This window comes from Aquila chrysaetos, chromosome 2, assembly GCF_900496995.4.
Source record: "Aquila chrysaetos chrysaetos chromosome 2, bAquChr1.4, whole genome shotgun sequence".
NCBI lineage: Eukaryota > Metazoa > Chordata > Aves > Accipitriformes > Accipitridae > Aquila > Aquila chrysaetos.
In genome coordinates, this window is record NC_044005.1 from 4,566,215 (window position 1) to 4,588,749 (window position 22,535).

Genomic DNA, 22,535 nt, shown 5'->3' on the forward strand with positions numbered 1-22,535 from the left:
TCAGTCAGAAATGCGAAGCCGGCTCTAAAAAGGAATTAAGGGCAGGGTTAGCTGCCGGCAGAGCCGCCCGGCCCCTGACAGGGCCCTCACGGCGCCCCACCCCCAACGGCCACCGGGGGCTCGAGACACAGCCTCTTCCCGCCTCACCGCCTCAGCCAATCAGCGCAAAGATCACCGCCGCCGGCTTTTTTTTTTTTTTTTTAAAGCCCGCCTCTCCTTCGCTGCCAACCAATCAGAATGCTCCTCTCGTGAAGCCGTAAGGAAAGCGGCTTGGCTTTTTACGCATCCGGCGGGAGGCAGCTTCCCATTGGACGAAAGAAGGGAAGGGTTCGACCAATGAGGTGACCCGGATGGGCGGGCACAGTTCAAACCGTCGGCGGTCGGCGAGCAGCGCCATGGTGAAGCCGGTGAGGGACGGGGACGGGACCGGGACCGGGACCGGGGTCTCGGTCTCGGTCTCGGTCTCGGTCTCGGTCTCCTCAGCTGAGGGGCCAGGGCGGGCTCCGGCCCCCAGGTGAGTTCTTCGCTCTCTTCCCGCCGCAGCCCTCCGCGATGCAAGCGGGTGACTTCGACTCCTCTGACGAAGAGGCCGCCGAGGAGGACCTGAGGCCGCTCCCCATCTCCTGGTGAGACGCGTCCCGGGCGTCTTTTCCCTCAGAATCTACACGGGAGTTTGCATTAAATCCCTCTCCTGTAAAACGGGACTTTTTTTTTGCCCTGAAGGGAAGCCGTGCCGGAGCCCTGGTGACCTGCCAGAGCGAGGGCAGAGGTTGTGGTGGGCCTGACAGGTGCCCCTGAAAAGGGATTAAGTTGGTGCTGGTGAACCGTCAGTGGATGTGGGGCCAGGTCCGCTTTTGAAAGCTTTTACCTAGTCACTGTCGGTTGTGCTAACCCGAGCGTCTCGGTGCTCAGGCGGGGATTTGTCAACGCTTTCCGCCCTCCTCTTGGGCAGGGGCGCGTGATGAAGTACACTACCAAACATGTGATTCCCTTGCCTGATGTTGTAGAAATAACACTTGAATACTTAGGGTTTATTCTTAAAACTGAATTATAGGTAGGTAACTCTTCTCACGATCCCACAGAAAAGGAATGTCTAGTAGTGAGTTATCTCTATTCGAATAATCAAAATATTCTGTTCTGATTTTTTAATTATACTTTTTATTTCCTGGTAGGTTGTCTTTGTCTCCTTTCTACTCTTCTGAGTCCCTGGGATTATGTTCCCTTCCAGGTAAGAAGCATTCACTGAAATTTACAGGCATGTTTGGAGCTGAAGAGAGGTAACATCTTGTACCCCAAAATTCTGTGTTCCATTTACTTGGTGGGGTGACTTGTTTTGTAATCTACCACCGGAATAATTGTTTTGGAAATACCAAAGCTAATGTAGAGAATATCTTAATGCAAGATCGTATGGCATAGTGGTAAGAAAACAGTGGCCGTCTTCCATTGTCAGTTAAAATATTTGGCTCTTTAGCCTGGCTTACTATTTATAACAAGCAACTACATAACTGAAACCAGACTGCTTTAACAAATAATTCCTTTATAAGATATATTTTGCTCAGATTACACTCACTCCCTGTGCTGACAGTTCTGTACTGCTCTCCCTCAGCATCTGGGTTGCACTACCATGGCCATGATATAAAAATAAACATATAAGCTTTCTCTGTCTTTTTAACTACCAAAACTGCAGCCATGGTGAATCTCTTTTGGTCACACAAGAGATGGAACTGCTGGTGAACTTTGCCTACTTCATTTAAAACAGTTACTTGGTTTTCATTAGCCAACTCTGAGAAATACAAGCTTGGGACTAATACCACACTACAGAACTGAAAAACAAGTGTTGAATAATATTTGGATTTAAGGCATCTTGAAGTGGATGATGGCCAGTGCTGATGAAAATCTCACTATCACTTGAACACCAGTTAATATATGTATGCAAAAAAATAGCTGCATTTTGTGTTTTTAGCTACCTAAGCTGTTCTTGTAATAGCTGCTTAGTCTTCAGATGCTACCCTCCAGTCGTAGCCCTGCCGATACAGCTCTTGGTCTGCAGGATTCTGCTGTCATGCTTTCGAAAGGTGTTTCAGGATATGCAGAATCCTGACTGTTGTCAGGGCAGGTGTAGATTGTGTGTGTATGGGGCTGTGAGTGAAGGAGGGGAGACAGAGGGAGGACACAGTGCAAATATTTTAAGCAATTACATCTCACAAACCAAACAATAGCTGTGAATATCACGGTGCAGTATTCTGTAGGGGTTGCAAAAATGCCTTGGTAGCATGATAAGAGGAAAAAATGGAAGTGGCGATATGCTGAAGATTGAATAGTAAGGAGGACTTTTAATGTGATTTATGCTGAGTATTACAGAACAGGGAACTTACTTTCCCACTCATCCACCAGACAAGTCTGAAGTGATCTCTATCCAGCCCTTTTATTTGTTGGATTTTATTGTTTTGGGTTTTTTTTTTTAAGCTGTATCCTGATTTATAATATCCAAAACTTTTCATCTGCAAAATGCACAGCAGCTTAAAACCTTGGGAAGATTTTTTTTAAATCCTATTACATTACAGTATTAAGCAGATAATGGTGTTTAAACTGTCTTCTGCGCTAGTGATCTATTTGCAAAAATAAGAACTGTGTTTTATTTGGGGTGTGGCTTTGTTGCTAGCTTTGTTTTTGGGGGGAGGTTGTCTGTGCTCTATTCATCAGCTGTAGCAGCCATTCCATAAATGTCACTTACCTGGAGTAGTAATTGTTATTCATAATTTCTTCTAGGTTGCAGGTTTAAGGATGTTAGAAGAAATCTTCAGAAAGATATAGGTGAGTCTTCTGGCCAGTGTATAAGTGCCTCTTGTTGCCATGTAATGGGCAAGAACAATGTGCAGGTAAACTGAAAGCATAAGTTACTGAGAAGCTAGAGGTTTACTTTGTCTTAGTCTGAAGACTACTGGAGTTGCTGTTTATCAAATCTGAGCATAAGGATCCAGATGCCAGGTATCTAAAATAGTGGTGTTTTATTCTTACTTTTACAATGGATGTTATAATTGTCCATGTGCATGCCACCATGTTAGAATGCAGGGCAGTTCTTCACAAAGTCTTGCTGGGAGTATGTCTGACACCAATGTCTTTCTGAGTTTTGGTAATACTGTGCTTGAAGATGCAGCAAATAGCTTAGCACAGTCACCGTTATGGGTACTAGATATCACTTTCAAGTGTGCAGTGCGGCTTTCTTTGTGGCTTGTCTATTCAAATATTGAATAAGTAGTCAGGGTATTTCCAGGCTGGAGCTATACAGGCATCTGCATAACTTTCACAGTAACCATGAGGTCTTCTAAGTCATGTGCAGGAGAAGGCATCTTCAAAGCAGCTAGGATCAAGACGAATTACAAACTTGTAATCTCCTCTTCCCAGAGAAAACCGAGATTAGGATAGAAAAGATGAAATTATGTAAAGATTTGTGCTGAGTATTCGTCTGTAAACACTAGAACAGCAGAGACTAATAGCAAAAACCCATGGTATTTGGACATAGTCACAGCCAGAGATGGGACAGAATCATGCTTAAGCAGGCAGCAGCTAACAGACTGTTCTGAGTGCTGACATGCTTTATAGTGAGGCTTGTCTTGAGACTCACTCTGAACTGAGAAAATTTCTCTCATGGGTTACCTGAGGGCAACTGTGGGAGAGACTCAGTGGAGGAAAATGCTGCTCAAAGCAAAATTGCTACCTCCTATTGTCTTAATCGCAAAGACTAAACAAGAGAATCAGTACCAAGTAGCTTATCTGTTTATCCTTAAGCTCGATAGGCTTTTGTTTATTTGCAAGTGTCTTAATCTGTTGGCAGAAGAACTAAAGAACTATGGGACCCAGGATATATTTGTGCTTTGTACCAGAGGAGAGCTCTTAAAATACCGAGTACCAAACCTTATAGACACCTACCAACAGCATGGGATCTATGTGCACCACTATCCTATTCTTGATGGGGACGCTCCTGACATTGCCAAGTGCTGCAAAATTCTGGAAGAGCTCAGAAGCTGCCTGGAAAGTAACCGGAAAACAATCATACAGTAGGTTCTGGTTGCTTCCCTTTCACCCCATGTTCCTGTAAAAGATACCAGCTTCTCTAGATATATGATGAGCTGAAACAGAATCCTGTCAAATGACAATTGCGTTCTTTAGGGTTAGTTCAAGCTGTGAAAAGCTGCTTGTTTCTCCTCGGGCACCCTTTTGGACCTAATGTGTCCTTTGTAAGATTCGAATCTCCCATTTCCCCTTGCTCTGTCCAGCAAGCGCTTCAAAGTCTGTGTTGAATGGCACCATATGACTCCTTGCTGCTAGCCTAGTTGGATATCAGGTATACGATATGAGTTGTAAGCTAATGCAGCTGTTGTCAGGGGGTAACACACCCCTGGGCTGTTTATCAGGGGCTCAATGGGTTCCAGCAGTGCAAAATTCACTCTTAAATTGCATGAGATTGGTTTAAAGTAATTTCTTCAGACACTTGTAGCTGAGCTCAGGGTAGAGGGAAAGAGCTTTCCAAGTTCCATGTTCCCTGAATGATCCTGCTGACAGCTCCCCACACAGACATCCACCGAGTCTGTGGTCTTCCTGCTGCTGCAGAACCCTGCTGCTATCATTAGCTCACAACTGTCACAGAAGGCTGAATCTGGAGTAGGATTTAAAGAAAATTGAGGTTGTCAGTCTTCATGCCGTTTTCTGTCCTCCAGTGCCTTTGGGACTATTAACCATGAATGAAAGGGAACTTTAAATTGCAGTTTCTCTAGAAAGACACTACTTAAGGAAGGTCTGAAGAATATAAGGGAGATAGCCTTGTAGGTATTTCTACAGAAATTCTTATTCTGACTTTCTTGTACCACTGCTCCTCTTGCAAGAATTTTGTCCGTATATTTACGTATTGAGGGGGGCTCTGGGTGTTGCAGCATACTACAGTTTGTTACTCTCAAACGTTCTCTTCTCTTTCAGCTGTTACGGTGGCCTCGGACGCTCATGTCTCAGTAAGCAGTTGCCTTCTCCCTCTCAATGCCTGATTAACTAACCCATCCTACAAACCTGTTCTCGTGAGACAGCACTGTCTAAAAGAGCCAAATTCTGCTTGAAGCTTAACTGTGGTTACAATGCAAACTGTCACTACAGGTAGCAGGCTAGTTAAATATATTTGCATCCATTTCTTGGGAATGGTGTTGTCAAATGGTAGTAACATTAGCTGCCTGTATAGAAACTGTTTGTGATGAGTGACGTAAGTATGTCACGGTATAGACCTGAGTATGTAGGTGAGGGGATGGAGGGTCAGGCAGGGTCAGTCTTTCAGTGAGGCTGATAGAAAGTTCCCTCTTACCTTCTGACTCTATCTCTGTTTTCACTGCAGATTTTAGTCTCCTCTGACTGATGGGATTGCACTTTCCCCTCTTCCCTGAACACCTCCTCAAGAAAAGGAGATGAACCTTTTCCTCTGCATCTTCAGCCCAATGTTCCCCCTAAAGCTTTCAGGGGCTTTAGTTACTGTGTGTGCCCCAGAAGGAAGGGGTGGTGGCATTGCCAAAAAAGCAAATGCAGTCAGAAGACACAAAGGGGAATTAACTGGGTGTACTGGGACTTCTTCTAGGAAAGACTTTAGAATTTGCCTCCCGAACGCTGCTAGAAAGGCAGGGTGGGGAAAAGTGGGAGGGTTTTTGCCTGTTTCCAAAGCCTGCAGGCTTGGTTGGGCAGGAGCAGCAGGCAGATGGGGCCAGTGACAACAAATAGTATTTAGCAAAAGATACAACAGACCTGTGACCCTGATACAACAAGGTTGAGTTTTGCTAGAGTGGTTTTCATGGAACAAACCTATTACTGTGCAAAAGTGGTACTGCGTACAGCAAGAAGTGCTTAGTAGCGTATATACATATATACTTTTCCCTTACAGTAGCTGCATGTCTCCTGCTTCAGCTTTCGGACACGCTGGCACCTCAGCAAGCAATAGACAGCCTCAGAAACTTGAGAGGATCTGGGGCGATACAGACCATCAAGGTAATAAGGCTACAACAGGTAATGCACGTGTCAAAACAAGGGTAGAGAGCAGGGACAGTCCTCCCTGTTTCACAAAGGCATCCCTGTGTCTTTCTGAGAAGCTCCACAGCTGGTGCCCCTGCTGCTCTCTTGGGTTTCAGCTGCTTCTAGATTTCTGCTTGCATGCTGAATCTGTCTTGTTCTGCCTTCAACAGCTGCTCTCCCTGCCTGCTCTCCACCATCACTAGTGTTGCTTTCTCCTCCTTATCCCTGCTCGTCACTTGCTAAGCTATTGTCCTTTTTTTCTGTTGCTCACATGCTCCTCGCAACTCGGACATTGCTTGATTTTCCTGCCTTGGTTTTGTTCCATCTTTGTGACCAAGCTAGCCATGTTCATCTTCTGTAGCTATCACATCGATACACCGGCAGTTGCCTTTTAAGAAGTATCCTTAGCACTAGTGTTAAAACCTACATGGAGGGAGGCCTAAGTTGCCAAGCAGAATGGGGTTTTTCTTCTTTCGGTGGGATTTTTAGCTACTCTGTGTACATATTTTTGTTGATAGAAGTCCAAGATGTTATGGTCTTAAAATAGTTCTATGTACAGGAAAGAGGAGCTGACATTTTAAAAGTTTACAAGACTAGTTTCTGAGGAGAAAGAGTTGCCTAAAGACTGTCTCTTTGTTAGCTCTAAGCCTGTCTGGAAGGCAAATCTTATTTAAACTACTTGTTGAAAATCAATTTTCCTCAAACCAAAGGGGCAGGTGGGGAGCAGCTTGCATCCCTGGTTGAAGAGGCGGGGAAGGATATGAACAAATGTTACAACTGGAAGCCCTCACAGCCACCTGGGGGGGATGATCTGTCCTTTAGCCTCTGCTGACCAACATTTTTATCTCATGTTGAACACTTGCTTCTTAATATTCCACGTGATGTACGAGTTGACCTAAGAGCTTACCACAAACTGTTGTATATCATCATACTAGCTAAAGGCTGTGTTCTGCATCATGGACTCATTATGGAGAGAGTAATAACTCTTGGTAACCCAAATAAAGCAGCTTTGAATTCTGACATGAAACTCTCTCCTATAAGGACCATGTTTTGCGTTCCCTTGAGCTCACATGTGCCCTTTATGAGGAACCACAGGAGCCAAGCCAGGATCCATGTAATCTGTGTCCAATGGTGAAAAATTCCAGAGGATTTGGAGTAAGCACAAGAAGAACAAATAAATGGGCTAGAGGGTGCAGTTTTTATCCTGGGGTATCAAACAGCTTTTTAAGATAGGCAGTGCCTTTTCTGAAAGTATAGAGCACTCACTACAAATCTGGTTGTGCTTTTTCAGCAATACAATTACCTCCATGACTTTCGAGAGAACCTAGCTGCACATCTGGCAACAAAGGATACAGTATTAAGATCGGTATCGCGGTAATTAATACTGAATTAATACTGGCATGGTGTACCTTTGTGTCTACGTGGCTGTGGCAGACACCTGGACAAGATGCCTCACTCCTGACCTTTAGTTTCTCATCGCTGCTGCCGATGTGACACAGCTGCTCACTTCCAAATCTGTGTGTCAAGTGTGTTGAGGTGGGGGAAGGAACTTCTACAGGACATGCAGCATCTTCGTCTGTTTGGCAGTCTTTAATACTCGCTGCCTTAAAAATACATGAAAGTGTATTTGTGTTCATTACTGTTCTGCTGGTGGCCTGCATGCCTAATGAGCTTGCTTTCAATATAATAATGACTCTTACACAATGTTTACCTCATGTTTAACATCACTTGGTACTGACAACATACACATCTGCTGCCCATTGACCTGGCATGCTGATGTTTTCATGTTGACATTCTCTGGGCTGCTTCAGTGAACTTCCCAAGTGGAAGGGAGGCCAGGCTGTCAATGCAGTGACTGAATATCATTTTGATTTTTGTCTCTGTTCTATGTAGTGTGAGGATTGGGACAAGCAATTGGACATGAAGGCAGGATCTGCGAGGAAACAGAATAGCCTGTAACTCCTCACAGCTAAGTGCAGACTTCAGTGCTGATAGGCTGGCTTCTGCTCCAGGGTGTAGGGGAAGAAAAGGGGGGAGAGGTGAAGGGTAACTCCTTCTCTACTGGCCTTTGTAAGAGAGTCATGCTGGGATAATGTAGCTAGATAAAAATACATCACTGAAGCTGTTTAAAAAAAAACAACTCGGCTCTAGCTTTAAATCAAAGGAAAGTCAAGCATGAAAATTTTCCTGGTGGAGTGCTCACCCCTTATGAGCTAGTAAGAACTCATTCTAAAATGTCACAGTTCTACTTCTTGTGTTCAGTGATATTTAGAAACAAGACCCCTCGTTCCAACGGAAGGAGGTTTTATACTGAAGATCTGTGACAAAACAAGGTGGGGGCGATTTATATGAATATGGTGGGAAGAGACACAGTGCTATAGCTGTGTGGGTGAGATTCTGGCACAGCACTTCTGCGTGCTAACACTAGAGAAAGTAAATAAACAATCATCAGCTGTGGGCTGGAGAGAATCTCACAGCAACATGCCTCTAACAGTCCACATCCCTCCTGTTTAACTATGTCCACCCATAAAGACCAGAGAAGAGGAAGAGAATCCTGAAGACAACATTTAAACTAGTTCTGTCCCAGTCTGAGGAAGCGATGATCATCCACCTCAGTGCCCAGGTACCTTCTGAGGCCCTGCGAGGTACACTTTGGCTCTGGGAAGAAAGCCCCCGTCACCCACACCGTGCCTTTTGCTGTTAGACAACTCAAGACACTTCAACAGGCTTAAAAGTGATTTCTACTTGTGGCGGGTTGACCCTGGCTGAACACCAGGTGCCCACCAAAGCTGTTCTATCACTTCCCCCTCCTCGACTGAACAGGGGAGAGAAAAAATATAAAAGGGCTTGTGGGTTGAGATAAGGACAGGAGAGATCACTCAACAATTACCATCACGGGCAAAACAGACTCAACTTGGGGAAAATTAACTTAATTTATTACCAATCAACCAGAGTAGGGTAACGAGAAATAAAACCAAATCTCAGAACACCTTCCCTCCACCCCTCCCTTTTTCCCGGGCACAGCTTCACTCCCAGATTCTCTACCTACCCGCCCCGCGGCACAGGGGGACAGGGAATGGGGGTTACGGTCAGTTCATCGCACATTGTCTCTGCTGCTTCATCCTCCTCAGGGACAGGACTCCTCACACTCATCCCCTGCTCCAGCGTGGGCTCCTCTCTCCACGGGGCCACACATCCTGCCAGGAGCCTGCTCCAGCGCGGGATTCCCACGGGGTCACAGCCTCCTTTGGGCATCCCCTGCTCCAGCTGCAGGTGGAGATCTGCTCCCCTGTGGACCTCCCTGGGCTGCAGGGGGACAGCCTGCCTCACCATGGTCTTCCTCACAGGCTGCAGGGGAATCCCTGCTCTGGCACCTGGAGCATCTCCTCCCCTCCTTCTTCACTGACCTGGGGGTCTGCAGGGCTGTTTCTCTCACATGTTCTCACTCCTCTCTCCGGCTGCTGTTTCTGTGTCCCAGCAACTTTTTTCCTTCTTAAATCTGTCATCCCAGAGGCGCTACCACTATCGCTGATGGGCTCAGCCTTGGCCGGCAGCGGGTCTGTCTTGGAGCCGGCGGGCATTGGCTCTGTCGGACACGGGAAGCTTCCAGCAGCTTCTCACAGAAGCCACCTCTGTAGCCCCCCCCGCTACCAAAACCTTGCCACACAAAGCCAATACACTACTGATTATATTTAATTAGCTCTTACTACCTTTCCCTTTTCCCCTCCTAAGGCAGGCAACAGTTTCCACAGCATGGAGTCGCTTACAGAGAATACTTTGCTAAAAACATGTATTGTTCTGTCCCTGACACTACTCCCCAACACTCAAACAGAAATCGGAGAAACAAAAGTGTCTGTCCCTTCTTCAGTGCTGAATCTTGCAACTGGAGGTATTCATTTATTAAATATATGTCAGATGCCTTTTTAAGATGACTTAGCAGGAAACTTGCTGACAGGGAGAAAGAAACGTTCTTTATTTTCTCCATAATCTTTTGCCTCCTGGAACTCCAAAAATCAATTACTATCAGGTCCACATTTTGAATACAAAATGACTGGTACTCTAGCTAGGCATCGTGCATGCTTCTTCACATGCATCAGTTGCTTTCACATGGACTGCTCCCGTAAAACTCAGACGTGAGGCTCACATCGCTGGGTACAGATGAGAACATTCACACCACCCAGCAGCTAGGTTGATGCTGGTAGACAATAACCTTTTTTAAAAATAAAAATGCTGAAACCAGCTTCTGAACAGCATTTTCTGAAAGACTCAGCTGGGCAGGCATCACACTTCCAACACACTGGGTTCCCATAGGACTTTTTAACTTCTAACTTGCACTTCCGACCTTTCTCTGCAATGTTTTGACAGTCTAAAGACCTTTGAAATGAGATTACTTAAATTCTTCAGTGCTCATGTATTTAACCGCAGCGGGCAGGACAGACTCCAAATAACCATTTTGCTCCTGGGGTTAGCGGTGAATTCAAGTTCACCAGTAGAACTGCACTGGCAAGCTACTGCGCTGTTGTCCCCTCTGAATTCCTCTGATCAGGAATACTCACGTGCACTTTCACCTTAGATGTGTAAAGCTGGTCATCCACCAGACAGTGCAAGTGTTGCAAACGTTTTGCTAAATATTCCTGGCTAAAGCTGCTCCACCACTGGAGAAGGTTTTCAGAAGGTTTTTTTCAGTTGAACTCAGTAAGTCCTGCATTGTTTTTTCTGCTGTGTAACTTGGCTTAAATCAGCCCAAGTACCAAGGGAATGAGAGATTTGTTTAGAAGGACAAGGAGAGCTACGGGCTATGAGCCAGTAAGTCTCATTTCCATAACAGATTAATAAATACGCAAACATATGAAAGGGTTAATTAGTTTTTCTTGCACAGGCTTTAGCCATATCTTAAAGCAGTCTCTGAAGGCACTGAGCAGCAGGAAAACAAAAACGATCCAACAGGAACAATATTCCTGCATTTCTAAAAAGCCTTTCAGAAATTCTGATAAAAGCTCAAAATTATGATTGTATAAGGAAGAAAATCCTCTTGTCAACTAACAACTGATCAAAAGGGATTACAGAATAGGAATAACGAGTTTTTGGTGAGGAGGAGCTCCTCGCAGAGCTCCAGAGTTGTGCGGGCTGGAACCTGGGCCTTTGCACAGAAAACGCAGGCTGTGAGAGAATGGCTGCAACTGCTGCAAATGGTTTGGAAGAGTCAGGAAAAAAATAAATAAATCTTGTAATGCTGAATGCTTGAGCAATGACGGCATGTGAAATTAAGTATCAATAAATGCAAAGAAGAAACACAAGTGAGAAAAACAATTTTATATGCATAGTAATAAGCTGTCAGGTATCATTACTTAGCAAAGAGAATTCGAAGTTATCACAGCCTGAATTCTCATATCCCCAGTACATTAAAAAAAAGTAGAGAGGAATTCAGAAGCAGAGAGCAGGAAACTGCCACTCTAAATCCCCTGGGTACCCAAATCTCATGTGATGACAACAGCTTAGAAAAGGAAAATTTGCAGAGGAGAAAGGATAATCACAAAGCCATGGAAGGACTTCCAGCAAGAAGAGATTAAGACTTCACTTTGAAAGATGACATGATGAACATCTAGTCAATCATGTCCAGCATAAATAAGGTGGAAAGGGGGAAATTTTCAATATGCCTCAAAAAATAAGAGCTTAGGGGCACCAAATGAAGTCCGGCAGAACTTTTAAACAAGTATTTTTTACATACTGAGCAATTCCATTGCAGAACTCACTGTCTCAGGGTATCTTCCATACTAGGCTATAAACGTGCTCAAAAAGCAACTGAATTAATGGAAGAAAAGCTATTCAAGGGCTGTTTAAGATTCCAAACCTCTAGCTCAGGAAATCTGTAACAGGTAGGTTTCCAAACACATTCTTCCACTATTCAGGCAGAGATATTCAATACCTGCCCCGTTTCATATTCTTTTTGCTCAGTCATTGCTGCTGTCTGACACACTGGTATCTGGATTTCTGGTCGAACCCAGTGCAGCCATTCGTGTGACTTTTATTGCATCTAACACCCGAGAGACCCAAAGTGAACAAATAAACAGTTTATATGAAAATGTTTTACTAGAACTCAGAAACTATTCATTGTTCTCTAGCACAGGTAAATGAAAAAGATACCTAATTATTACTCCTAAATTAAGCAGCTGTTCGCAGTCACAATTTACAATGCAATATTATCAGTTTAGCTGGAACATCTTCCCCCTGCCCCACCTACTATTTATCTGCAGACCCATGAGAAAAAGAAAGCAAACAGGAAATCAGAGCTTCCATTTTCCAGACGTAACTTGATTCAGTGTTCTATTTTTAAAAGGTAATGCAATTATCCATCATAAAACAAACAGATGAATACAGCAAGTATCTGTTCAATTTAAAAACAAAACAAGGCACCAGGTAAAAATAAGTGTTTCTGAATTTGACATTATTTTTTTATTATTTATTGCACTAAGGAACAGCAGGGCAGTTTCACAATCTCACTTTCTGCTTTGAAAAGGTCTGTAGTATTACTCTTAAACTCAAGAGTATTTTCATCATTGGACTTGATAAATGTTGTAGGTTTGTCCATTTGTTAATAAAACAGCACAGACAAAAAAAAAAAATAATCATCATTTAAATTCACTCCTTTGTGGACAATTCAACTTCTCCTATCACAATGACATATGCTTGAGATTAAAGCAAGGCTAACGTTCAGTAAAAATACAGAAGTCTCTGAACCATGCATATACAGGGAAAGATTAACTAGATAGAAAAAAAAAATAAAATACAACAAAATAGAATTCCAATTTTTGCAATTGTGTCCACGAAGTCATCTCTTAAGACCAACATCGCCTACAGGTGAAACACACAGCACTTCCAGTCCTTCCCAAGCACTCGGCAGCTAGAGCTGGTTTACAGTTAGAGTGGGATACGCAAGTCCAAATGAGCCACTACGAAGCCCAGCCTAAAGAAAGTCCCTAGTGTACTAAGGCTAGTCAGTAACAAATACCTACTTGAAGATTATGGCTGTTCCTTATGGAGTGCAAAGTCAACACTTTTCAAAACCCAGTAATCTTTATATTAATTTACATGTAATTCTTTAATTTCACTGTCCCAGTAAAATATAAGAAAACAGTCTTTCCACAAGTATAAAATGTGGAAATATTTTAAAAATAGGGGAGTCATTGTTTTCTAACGCAAATGCGATCATCAGATTCCGTAATTAATCTTGGTAAGAGGATCTCCTTGTAAAGAATCCATGTTTGTGGCTTTTGCATGCACTTAACTGGAACAAAGCTTGCTGAATGTCTTCTTAAGAGCTCACCAGAACATAAATCATGCTGGAAAATAAAATAAAAACATTTAAGATGCACCATTTTGATTAGCGTTAGACATTGCATTATACAGTTCTAAGGAACAAAGCTGTGTGAGGTATGTGGATTGTGACCGAAGATTTTACACAAAACACATCAGAAGGGCATTAGAAAGCAAGACATGAACTGATACAACAACCAGTTGCCACTAAATCGAGTGACATTGTAATAGGGAGCCCTGTATAAATGTGCCGAGAGGGAGGAGGACCGCGCACCGCTTCCCGTGTCACACCACCCGGAGCAGATGTGAACACCGAGCTGTGAGGTGGCTTTTGGCTCGAAGGAGGAATTGGGAGAGGGAACCAGGCGGTGGCACTGGCTTTTGTGCCTCCCACCCCTTTTCACTCTCAGAATGACTCTTCTACCTTTGACTTCAACAAAGAAATTACATTCACATCAAAATACATATTTACTTACTCTAAGAATATAACTGTTCCAGTTTCTTAACAAAAATACTTGGGGGGTTATTATATTATGCTTAAAAGAAGAAAAGCCTGGAGCTTTGAAGTCTCCAGTCATGGTATACAGATTCAAAATAGTAATTCCAACCAAATTAAGGCTTGCATTTTAAGACAGAATAAATGGTAATTGTGGATTCTTTTTCAGGAAAGTTGGCACTATATATGTTTTCCTATGTACAAAATTTCTCTTGTGCGCTGAGCCAAAATTCCAGACTGAAAATTAGCTGGGAGACAGAGGGAAAAACTTACCCATATAGGTAGTAAAAAAATGATAGAAGGTAGAATGCTAATTTGCACCATCCCTCTTTCTGGCAATAGGCTAAAATATCTGCATTCATGATGGTTGTAGGATCATACAGACCAGGGCCACTCATCACAGGTCTACTCATGTACCTGAAAGTGATGCACAGTTAGTTTTGTGGTGACAGCGATGGAAAACATTGGTTCCTGCCCCCCACCCGCCAAGTAATACCAGAACCGAGACAAGGAATCGCACCCCTGACAGCAAAGTCCATCAGCTCCATGTAGGAGATGGCGAACTGCAAGAGCCATACGAAGCTCCAAACTAAACGTGCCTACGGAAGAGCTTTCACAGACGGTGCCGCGACAGCTCACCTCAGCCTTAAACCATGCTGACCTCTGGTACGCCAAAAGGAAATAGGACAAATTTATAAATAAATGAAAAATTGGATTCCTTATGAAAGGGTTGGAAAAGCTGGAGAAGAGACGAGGTATAAGCCTATGCAAAACCTACATCCTCTACTCACGAATAAAACGCATGCTGGCTACCATGCTGAAGGAATACTCATACGGGTCAACACAAAATGATCCTGAAATTGTAGTTTAACACAGGCTGCTAGCAAAAGAAACAGTCCTACCTCCACCCCTCTGATTCCTCCTCACGCCAGGACTAGCACAGATACAGCCACGCAGTTAAAGCTGTTTTGCTGGGTTACGTTTCAACCAGACCAGCTCCCTCCTGCAGCTCCCTGCACAGGACTAATACCAGCACAAGGAGAGGCGGTGCCCATGTCTTAGTGCTCGGAGGAAAGCGGGACTGCCACTTCTAGTGGCAACCCGCACTGTGAATCTGCAGTATTAGCACACCTTTGACATGTCAGCTACCTTGAACGCACACACAACACAACTCGATTCTTGCACAGCACAAGAGAATAACAAATAAAAATGGCAGAGAAAGCAAAGGGATGGCTCTTATTTTATAGTCACGACGTAAACTTTCTCGACGTCGTATCGGAAAGCATCTTTATTTGCCAAAGACACAGAACACTTAACAGGAAGCACTGCAACAGGAGAATGAGTAACAATTAACGCGACTACAGAGATACCAGACTCGTCAATATTACCTCCAAATATGATAAGCCAACAAAGGCATATTGAGACCCAGTGTAAGCCACTCTGCTGCACAGAGAAACATAACACAGAAGAATGCATGGATGAGGTACTCTGGAAGTACAAGCTGGAAAAGAAAAATATGAGTTAGAAGTTTTGATTACTCAAAGCAAAATGTGTGGTGTTTAATCTATTTTGGAGGTAAGCTATTGTTTAAAAAATATTATTTAAAAGCAACACTAACAAGAACAAGACTGCAGAAAGTGAAAACAGCAACCAGCAGTACGTGCCTTGCTGTTTTCACATGATATTCATGAACAAAGAAGAAAAAAATTATAAAATTAAATGCTCAGATAAATAGTTTTTTATTGCTTCTACTAAATTAAGTGCACTGTTAACAGATTCCACGCTTTACACGTGACCTTCACAACAGAAGAGATCATCGAGATATTTCTGCTCATGCAAAAGAGAAATATCAGTAGGAAACATGCTCCATGTAAGAGTTTATAGGCAAAAAGATGTTTTGTGTTTTCCTATTTTACAGCTTTGTTTTGGTATTCACACATACATAATTTTTCAAATACAAACTATTGCCAAAACGTAAAATCCTAGGCAGAGCTTTATAGAACCAAATCAGCGGTAACGTTGTTAGGCACACCGGTCTGCACAGAGACGAGCGCTGTGCTGCCTGCAGCGCAGGAGGGCACGGCAGCAGCTATGCACGTACGGTTTAGGGCGTATTTGCCAGCTTCGTGTTCCTTCACAAGTACCTAATAGGCATGCTTTATAGCATCATGCTTTCCAGCAGAAGCCCACAGAGCTAATTATCAGTTTACTACGAAATCATAGAAAGCGTGAAATGCCAGGTATTATTAGTGTTATTAATAGGAATAATATGGAGAGGTACATAGATTAAATGCATGCAAAGAGCCAGCAAAATCTCACACCCACCACAAGAGTAAAGTTTTCCAAACCAAGTCACCCCAAAGTGATGCCATTTACTCCTTTATCACACAATGCATAAAGAAGCAAATCTGTAAGCTTCCAACTTCTCAGCTCAGGACCACTGAAACATCTCCTCATGAAAAATACTCCATTTCTACCTAAAGATTTTTATTGTCTATGTGTCTGTCCACGCATACACACACACACACACACACACCACTCTGCCCCTCTTTTTGCGTAATATGACTAACGTTGCATAGGATGACTACATTGAAGCTTCAGCGTTCTATAATTTTTTTTTCATTCTCTCTAAGCAGATGCTGCTTTTAAACCCCCAAAATATCTTCCTAGAAACCTAAAAACTACCAACAAACAGACATTCTCACCACCTACTTTGCTACAACATTCTGCTTCTCTCTCTAAATGAAGAATATCAAACAAAGCAAACTTGCATCAACATCAACAAAAATAAGCTGTCATACATGGAATGTTTCAAGTAAATATTTTGTCCAGATCCTTCTTTGCATACTTACCATTTACAACTTGGCAATTATTTATAGTGGAACAACAACCCCCCTATCCAAAACACAATGCCTTGGCAGCCTGCTGAGACAGATTTACCAGGTCTGAAAATTTGTAGTTTATTTAACTACACATCTCAAAACACGTTTTTCTTTATCTTGTTTATTATACCCTACTCCCACACCAGAATACCTGTCCTTTTCAAATCTACCACACTTTATCCTCCCTGGCTGACTAAAGGAAAATGAACTACATCATATTCTACCATGATATTTATCACAGAAGCGAGGGAGGAAGACATCTCGTTGCTGAGAAGAGAGATGACTATAATAGGAGCTGGGAAGAGAAGGCATCAACAGTATACTAAGCAGTTACTATTTTGGGCTAATCTTTCTACTGAGGTGTCTCAATTCCTACCAGGATTTTTGATTCTTTGTACAGGAAAACAACACTTCAGTGTGTTTGTCCAACAACTTTTGGACAGATCCCCTCAAGAGTCTGGATCTTAACTTCACTTTTAGTGGTTAATCTGCTTTCACCAGAACAGCAAATATTAAGTTATTTAATATTTTCAATTCAGAGAGTATCATATAAGTAAACACTACATGCACGTGGGTTAACCGAAGGTTAATATTTGCGTTAAACATGCGCATTATAATACTTCAAAGGTTGCGATAAGATCATAATGCATAAATGTAATGAGAATTTGCCTTCCCCCATACTGTAGCAGAAATGACTGTAGAACAGACCAAGCAAGGGAAACTGTTAGATGCACAGCTATCCGAGCAGCAAACCTCACCCTCTGAGATGCAATCCTCTGCCTATCACCTCTTCTCCTTCTCCTCCCCAGCCGTTCTCGTGCTATAATGCCCGCTGTCAATTTATGTGCCATAGGTCTAACATGCATTCCCCGTGCCCCAGCTACTGTAAATTCATTTTTCATTTGCATAATTTACTTAACTCTTCAAAACACAATGAAGTCACAGTCCAGGCCACGCTGCTGTGCTGCCCCTGCATTGTACCTCAGCCTGGGCACACCAAGCCAAAGTAAAAACCATGAGAAATGTACAAAACCCCTGCTGCATCAAACTATATGCTCTTTAACAAGCATCCCTTTTATTATTGGCCTGTTAAAGATGCAAGCAAATAGTTTGCCTCAAATTCTTTTCATAAACCAAGGAGTGCCAGAGTTGCATCCAAGAGAGGCCACCAAGATACACCCCTGATCCTGGAACATAAAACAAAGAAGTGAATATAGCGCCTATCACATTATGCCCACCTAAATCCTCAAACAAGATCAGAATTTACTGGGTCAATGCTTAAAAAACAACTAGTCTCCTATAATCTCAGAGTTCAATAAATCTTGCTTGAAAAGTACTATTTATTTCTATCTGAAGTTACTTCAGCTAATCGATAGGACATATATAACAGGCATGTAACAGTTTTCCCCACTTCACTGGGTAAGCAAGCAAAATTGTTTTGCACAAAATATGGAAATCCATGAAGTTGTTGTAAACCCCAACAAACAAATAACGAGCAGATGAACAGGCACACTAAACAAAACAGCTTAATAGTATTACAAATGTTCCTTACAAAATGAAAGGGAAGTGGCATTAAAAACATTAAACTGAAAAGCAGTACACACCTTTAATGCAATTTTGACTCTTTTAATCTTTTTGACCTTTTCAACTGTCTTTGTGCCGAAAACGTAGAAAGCAGATTGAAAGAATGTTAGTATGACAGCTGACAAGATCACCAGCAGATTAATAACAGTCAGAATATTCAACTTCAAAGTAAAGAATCAGATAGATAAAGAATCTTCCCTAGAACTTCTATCGAATAGCTAGGTTTTGTCAACCCAGATGCAATTCTATTGCCTAGTTTGAGTATATCAAGAGAACACCAAAAATAAGCACTTTACACAGATTTATTTAAAAAATTGTTCAGCATGCTACTTACAGGATTGAGTGTATTACACTGGTCTATGGGATTCTTGTAATCGGTCTTCAACTCATCAAATGCTATAATCTAGAAAAAAAATGAAACAGTCGTGATTCTTCAGTCCAGGAGCAACAATGTGTTTTATCCATGAAAAGTAATATTTTGGCACAGAGCCATAACATTCAAGTGCTGCCATCCTATTCAGGACCATAATTTCTCCTGAGTAAATTCTAATAACCCCACAATAAGCCCACAGGTTAAGACACATTTGAAATAGGTTATACAAACAAGAAAGCAGAAGATATTTCAGGCATTCAAAGACCTCTGCCCACACTCTACCTTTCTACCTCCCCACTGGCAACGAATTTCCAACACCCCTTTCAGCAGTTCTGAACCCCACTCGGTGTGCGCAGACCCCCATTGCTAGTGACATTTGGTTGCCAGCAGGAACCCAACACAGGGTTCGTTAATGAAGAAAAAGCAATAGCAATCTTAAAAGCAGCCAGATGTTTTGTCTTGTTACTCTCAAAGTAAACGCTCACCCTGCATATATGTCGAAAAGGTCCATCCATAAAAAAAACAACCTACGTATACTCGACCTTTCATGCCATAAAAATTAGACAAAGGTGCAGCACGGAATACAACAAAAGCCACCTCTACAGAACAAACGTCATGCCAAACATCAAAAAAAGTCTCAAGACAGACCAAGTTCTTACCAGCATTAAATTCATTTATATTCATGTAAGCCTCACTATGCTTAGAGGACAGGGCCTACATCACAACAAAAACTGTTCTGTTAAGGATAACTAGGAAGCTTGAAAGAGCACAGGAATGAAACCCTCCTCGGATCCTCTCCTAGAGCCAAGCCTCACAGCTGATCCAGGGCAGGTTCCTATGTGGCTAGCTCTCCCTGTGCCAGCCTCAAGACAGAAAACTCTCCAAAAAACAATAGTAATTTAAAAAAAAAAAATAATCTCAAGAACGAAGTCTCAATACAAAGCACCAAAAGAATGCAACACTTAACTCGTTATTTCTGTCAAATAAGCAGCCAAACTGACTTCAGACTAAAACATTTTCAAGCGCTGTTTAAAAAGGCTGCTCTGCTTTAAAATACCGTTTAACGAAACGGATGTCCCTTACATCAGCACTTAAAAACCAAAAAAATCTGTTTTATTCACAGCCAAGCGCTGCCAGATGTCCACCTCTTCGCGATAAGGACGAAGGTGGGGACCAGACCGCCGGCAGCCCCCAGCCCTGGGAGCGAACCCTTTGGGGGTTTCGGAGGGGAGACCCCCGCCATTACACCCCCCCCCACGCTCTCCGCAACCGGCTTTGGCCGGGCCAGGCCAGCCCGGCCCCGGCCGGGTTTCGCTTTCGGCCTCGGCTGTGCCTCTTCCCCCTCCCCGTTCTCCCCTGGGGTTCCCTTCCCCCGGGACAGCCGCGCCTCGATGGCGGCGGTCGCTCTCTGAGAGCCTCCGACACAAAGAGCGGGAAAACGCGTCCCGCCGCCACGAGCGGACACGGAGGGCCTCCCTTATGACTGACTGACTGACGGACACCGGCCCGGGAGAGCCCTCAGGGCCTCCTCCGGTCGCAGGAGCGACGGCGGGAAAGGGCCTCACCGGTGGGGGGGGGGGCGTCCCCTCAGCCCGGGCGGCGGGAAAGGGGGGGGGGGGACGCGGGACACCCTTTCCCTCAGAAACCCGCCCTCCCCGCCGCACTCACATGCCAGATGGCGAAGAAGATGAGGGCGGCGGTGAGCAGCAGCGCCAACATGTAACAGAAGGCGGCGAACGTGAAGGCCATGGCGGCGGGGCCGGGCGGGCCGGGAGCGGCGCGGGGGATGCCGGGCGCGATCATTCACCGGCGGGACCGCCCCGCCCCGCCACGCCCCGCGGCGGGCGCCCCCTGCCGGAGCCCGCCGGCACCGCCGCCGTGGCGTGAGGCGCCATTTTCTGCCCGGGCCGGGGCGGGGAGTTTGGGGTTTTGGGTTTTTTATGGCTTTTCCCTCCCGTGTCGATACCTGCAGTGAAAAACGCTGCAAAGGCCGCGGGGCCCCAGAAATGGGGCGTGTAAAGACACATCTGCAAGGCCACGGAACCAAAGAGTTGGGAAACGGGGGTAAAAAACCAACGGGAAAATGGAATTTGACCTAAAGCTAGATAAGAAAATGTTTTTCGGGTTAAAATGTGGGAGACGGGCGTGCGATCGTAATAATTGTAGCGCCGTGTCGGAGGGGATTGCCTGATAAGTATGAGCTATGTCTGGAGAAACGGGAGATGGCAAATTTCCCTTCGGAAGAAATAACTGGAGAAGGGTCCCCGGAGGAAGGGGGTAACTCTATCATCCCAAATCAATAGATTACTCTACGTAATTCCTCCGATCCCAAATCGATAGAATTTGGAGCCGGCTCAGAGGAAACAGCAAGATGAGAAAACAGTTGGAGGAGAACATCACCTATTTTTCCTCCCACAGGGTCGTATAAAAGCCGTTTCAGTTTTAAGCCATGATACCTTGCAGTAAAGGAAAGTCTGGGTAGTATTGCTGCAATCATTTCCTCCAGCCGTGCCGTCCAAGTAGTGATTTCCATAAACCTAACAGCTGCCAAATAGTAAACAGTGTTTTCCGGCGATAGCTGCTGGAAAGCTTTACGCACAATTAATTGAGTGTCACAACGAGAGATAAGCAGAAGCTTTATTTCCTCCACCAAAATATGAGGGAAAACTGTAGCAAATGAGCCGTCTTTAGGAAATGCAAACATAAAGTTAGTATTTCTGTATAAAATCATGCATCTTGCCCACAAACTACTCCCATAAAGCTGCTGCGGTGTCATTATGACCAATAAAACTTCAATGGGAAACCCAGAAAACAGATTTAAAAATTAACTTTAGTCAATATTAATTAAAAAATGGTAAGAAAACGAACGAACGGGCGAGCGCGGGGTGGGCACTACAGCCTGGGCAGCCGCCCGGAGCCAGCCGCTGCTCTGCCCCGGGAGCCTTCCCACCCCCTTCCAAGGGGGCCAGACGAGATGACCACCGGGCAATCAGAACGTCGGCGAGGGCTTGAGCCTGTTGTGGTTTCCTTCCATGTCGGGGTGACAGGACGGGTTAGGAAGAGAGCAACCACCGTGTTCCCGTTTTGCGGAAGGAAAGGACCTCGGGTAATGGGGGGGGGTCGTTTGTGCCAGCGGCCGGTACTGCCAGTTCACGCGGATGCGGCTGTTGAGCCCCTGGCAGTGCATCGCGGCCCCCTCCCGACCACTCCTCACCCCTGGCTCCTGAGGAGTGAGCGAGAAACAACAGGGGACCGGAGTCTGCCTCTGCAATAACTTACTTTCCTACATATAACTTACTTGATGCTTCATTAGGCCTTATCTATTAGCACACTGTTGATTTCTTACTTTGAGTAGCCTCGCGCTGCACAGGTACACTTACTCCCGAGGCCATTTGACTGGACTTTGCTGGAAGACCTGACGTTCAGTGTTCAAACTCCCAGTTTCAGGCTTTTTCTAAGCCATCCAGGAGGGTCATCTGCATCAGAAGAGCTGTGGGAGGTAAAGAAACAGAGGATGTGTGCAGAGATGCTGTTAAACCTTGGGACTGGGGAATGCTGGTTTTCGACCGCAACATGGAAACCAGCAGTTTGATCCATTCGAGGTAGATGTTTACTTAAAAAGGCACCCAGATGTAGTGACCATTGCTGCTTTAACTCTTACGCCTCCCTGGCGAGACAAAGCCCTGCAGAATTACAGATGCTTTGGCACTAAGGCTATTCACATTGTTCAGGAGGGAGGTCTGGCTCCCCCAAGACCCACCACGAGCCACCAGGCTCACCTATAACACAGGAATTTGTACTTCAAGACACATAAATATGCACTAAGGACTCTACACAGGATTAT

The 22,535-nt window shown here is 44.2% G+C and overlaps 2 protein-coding genes across 3 annotated transcripts; one reads left to right on the plus strand and one right to left on the minus strand.

Moving 5' to 3' along the window:
* The first annotated feature begins 357 nt into the window (after nt 1-357).
* CDKN3 (cyclin dependent kinase inhibitor 3) lies at nt 358-8,826 on the plus strand. Its single transcript, XM_030007293.2, has 8 exons — nt 358-407; nt 544-626; nt 1,173-1,228; nt 2,770-2,814; nt 3,836-4,058; nt 4,975-5,006; nt 5,915-6,018; nt 7,334-8,826. The coding sequence occupies exons 1-8, from the start codon at nt 396-398 to the stop codon at nt 7,418-7,420; spliced, it is 642 nt and encodes a 213-aa protein (XP_029863153.1). The 5' UTR covers nt 358-395; the 3' UTR covers nt 7,421-8,826.
* A 3,644-nt stretch (nt 8,827-12,470) lies between these two features.
* CNIH1 (cornichon family AMPA receptor auxiliary protein 1) lies at nt 12,471-20,495 on the minus strand. Of its 2 annotated transcripts, XM_030034472.2 has the most exons (6): nt 20,360-20,495; nt 18,653-18,721; nt 18,339-18,386; nt 15,241-15,353; nt 14,126-14,269; nt 12,471-13,382 (listed from the first exon to the last, which is right to left on the minus strand). In XM_030034472.2, exons 1-6 carry the CDS (start codon nt 20,492-20,494, stop codon nt 13,355-13,357), a joined length of 537 nt encoding a protein of 178 aa, XP_029890332.2. In that variant the 5' UTR covers nt 20,495; the 3' UTR covers nt 12,471-13,354. The 2 variants fall into 2 exon arrangements, with proteins under 2 accessions (XP_029890332.2, XP_029890341.1); XM_030034481.2 differs by lacking the exon at nt 18,339-18,386 and having other exon boundaries at nt 20,360-20,493.
* Nucleotides 20,496-22,535: the final 2,040 nt, after the last annotated feature.

Excerpts from the sequence above, each read along its gene's own strand:
- CNIH1 (XM_030034472.2), bottom strand. The coding sequence starts at position 20,494 with ATGATCGCGCCCGGCATCCCCCGCGCCGCTCCCGGCCCGCCCGGCCCC. Across the intron at positions 14,270-15,240 it reads TTGGCTTATCATATTTGGAG|GTACATGAGTAGACCTGTGA; the intron begins GTAATATTGACG and ends CATCACTTTCAG. Across the intron at positions 13,383-14,125 it reads TTTTTTTACTACCTATATGG|CATGATTTATGTTCTGGTGA; the intron begins GTAAGTTTTTCC and ends TTTATTTTCCAG.
- CDKN3 (XM_030007293.2), top strand. Across the intron at positions 4,059-4,974 it reads AACCGGAAAACAATCATACA|CTGTTACGGTGGCCTCGGAC; the intron begins GTAGGTTCTGGT and ends CTTCTCTTTCAG. Across the intron at positions 5,007-5,914 it reads CCTCGGACGCTCATGTCTCA|TAGCTGCATGTCTCCTGCTT; the intron begins GTAAGCAGTTGC and ends TTTCCCTTACAG.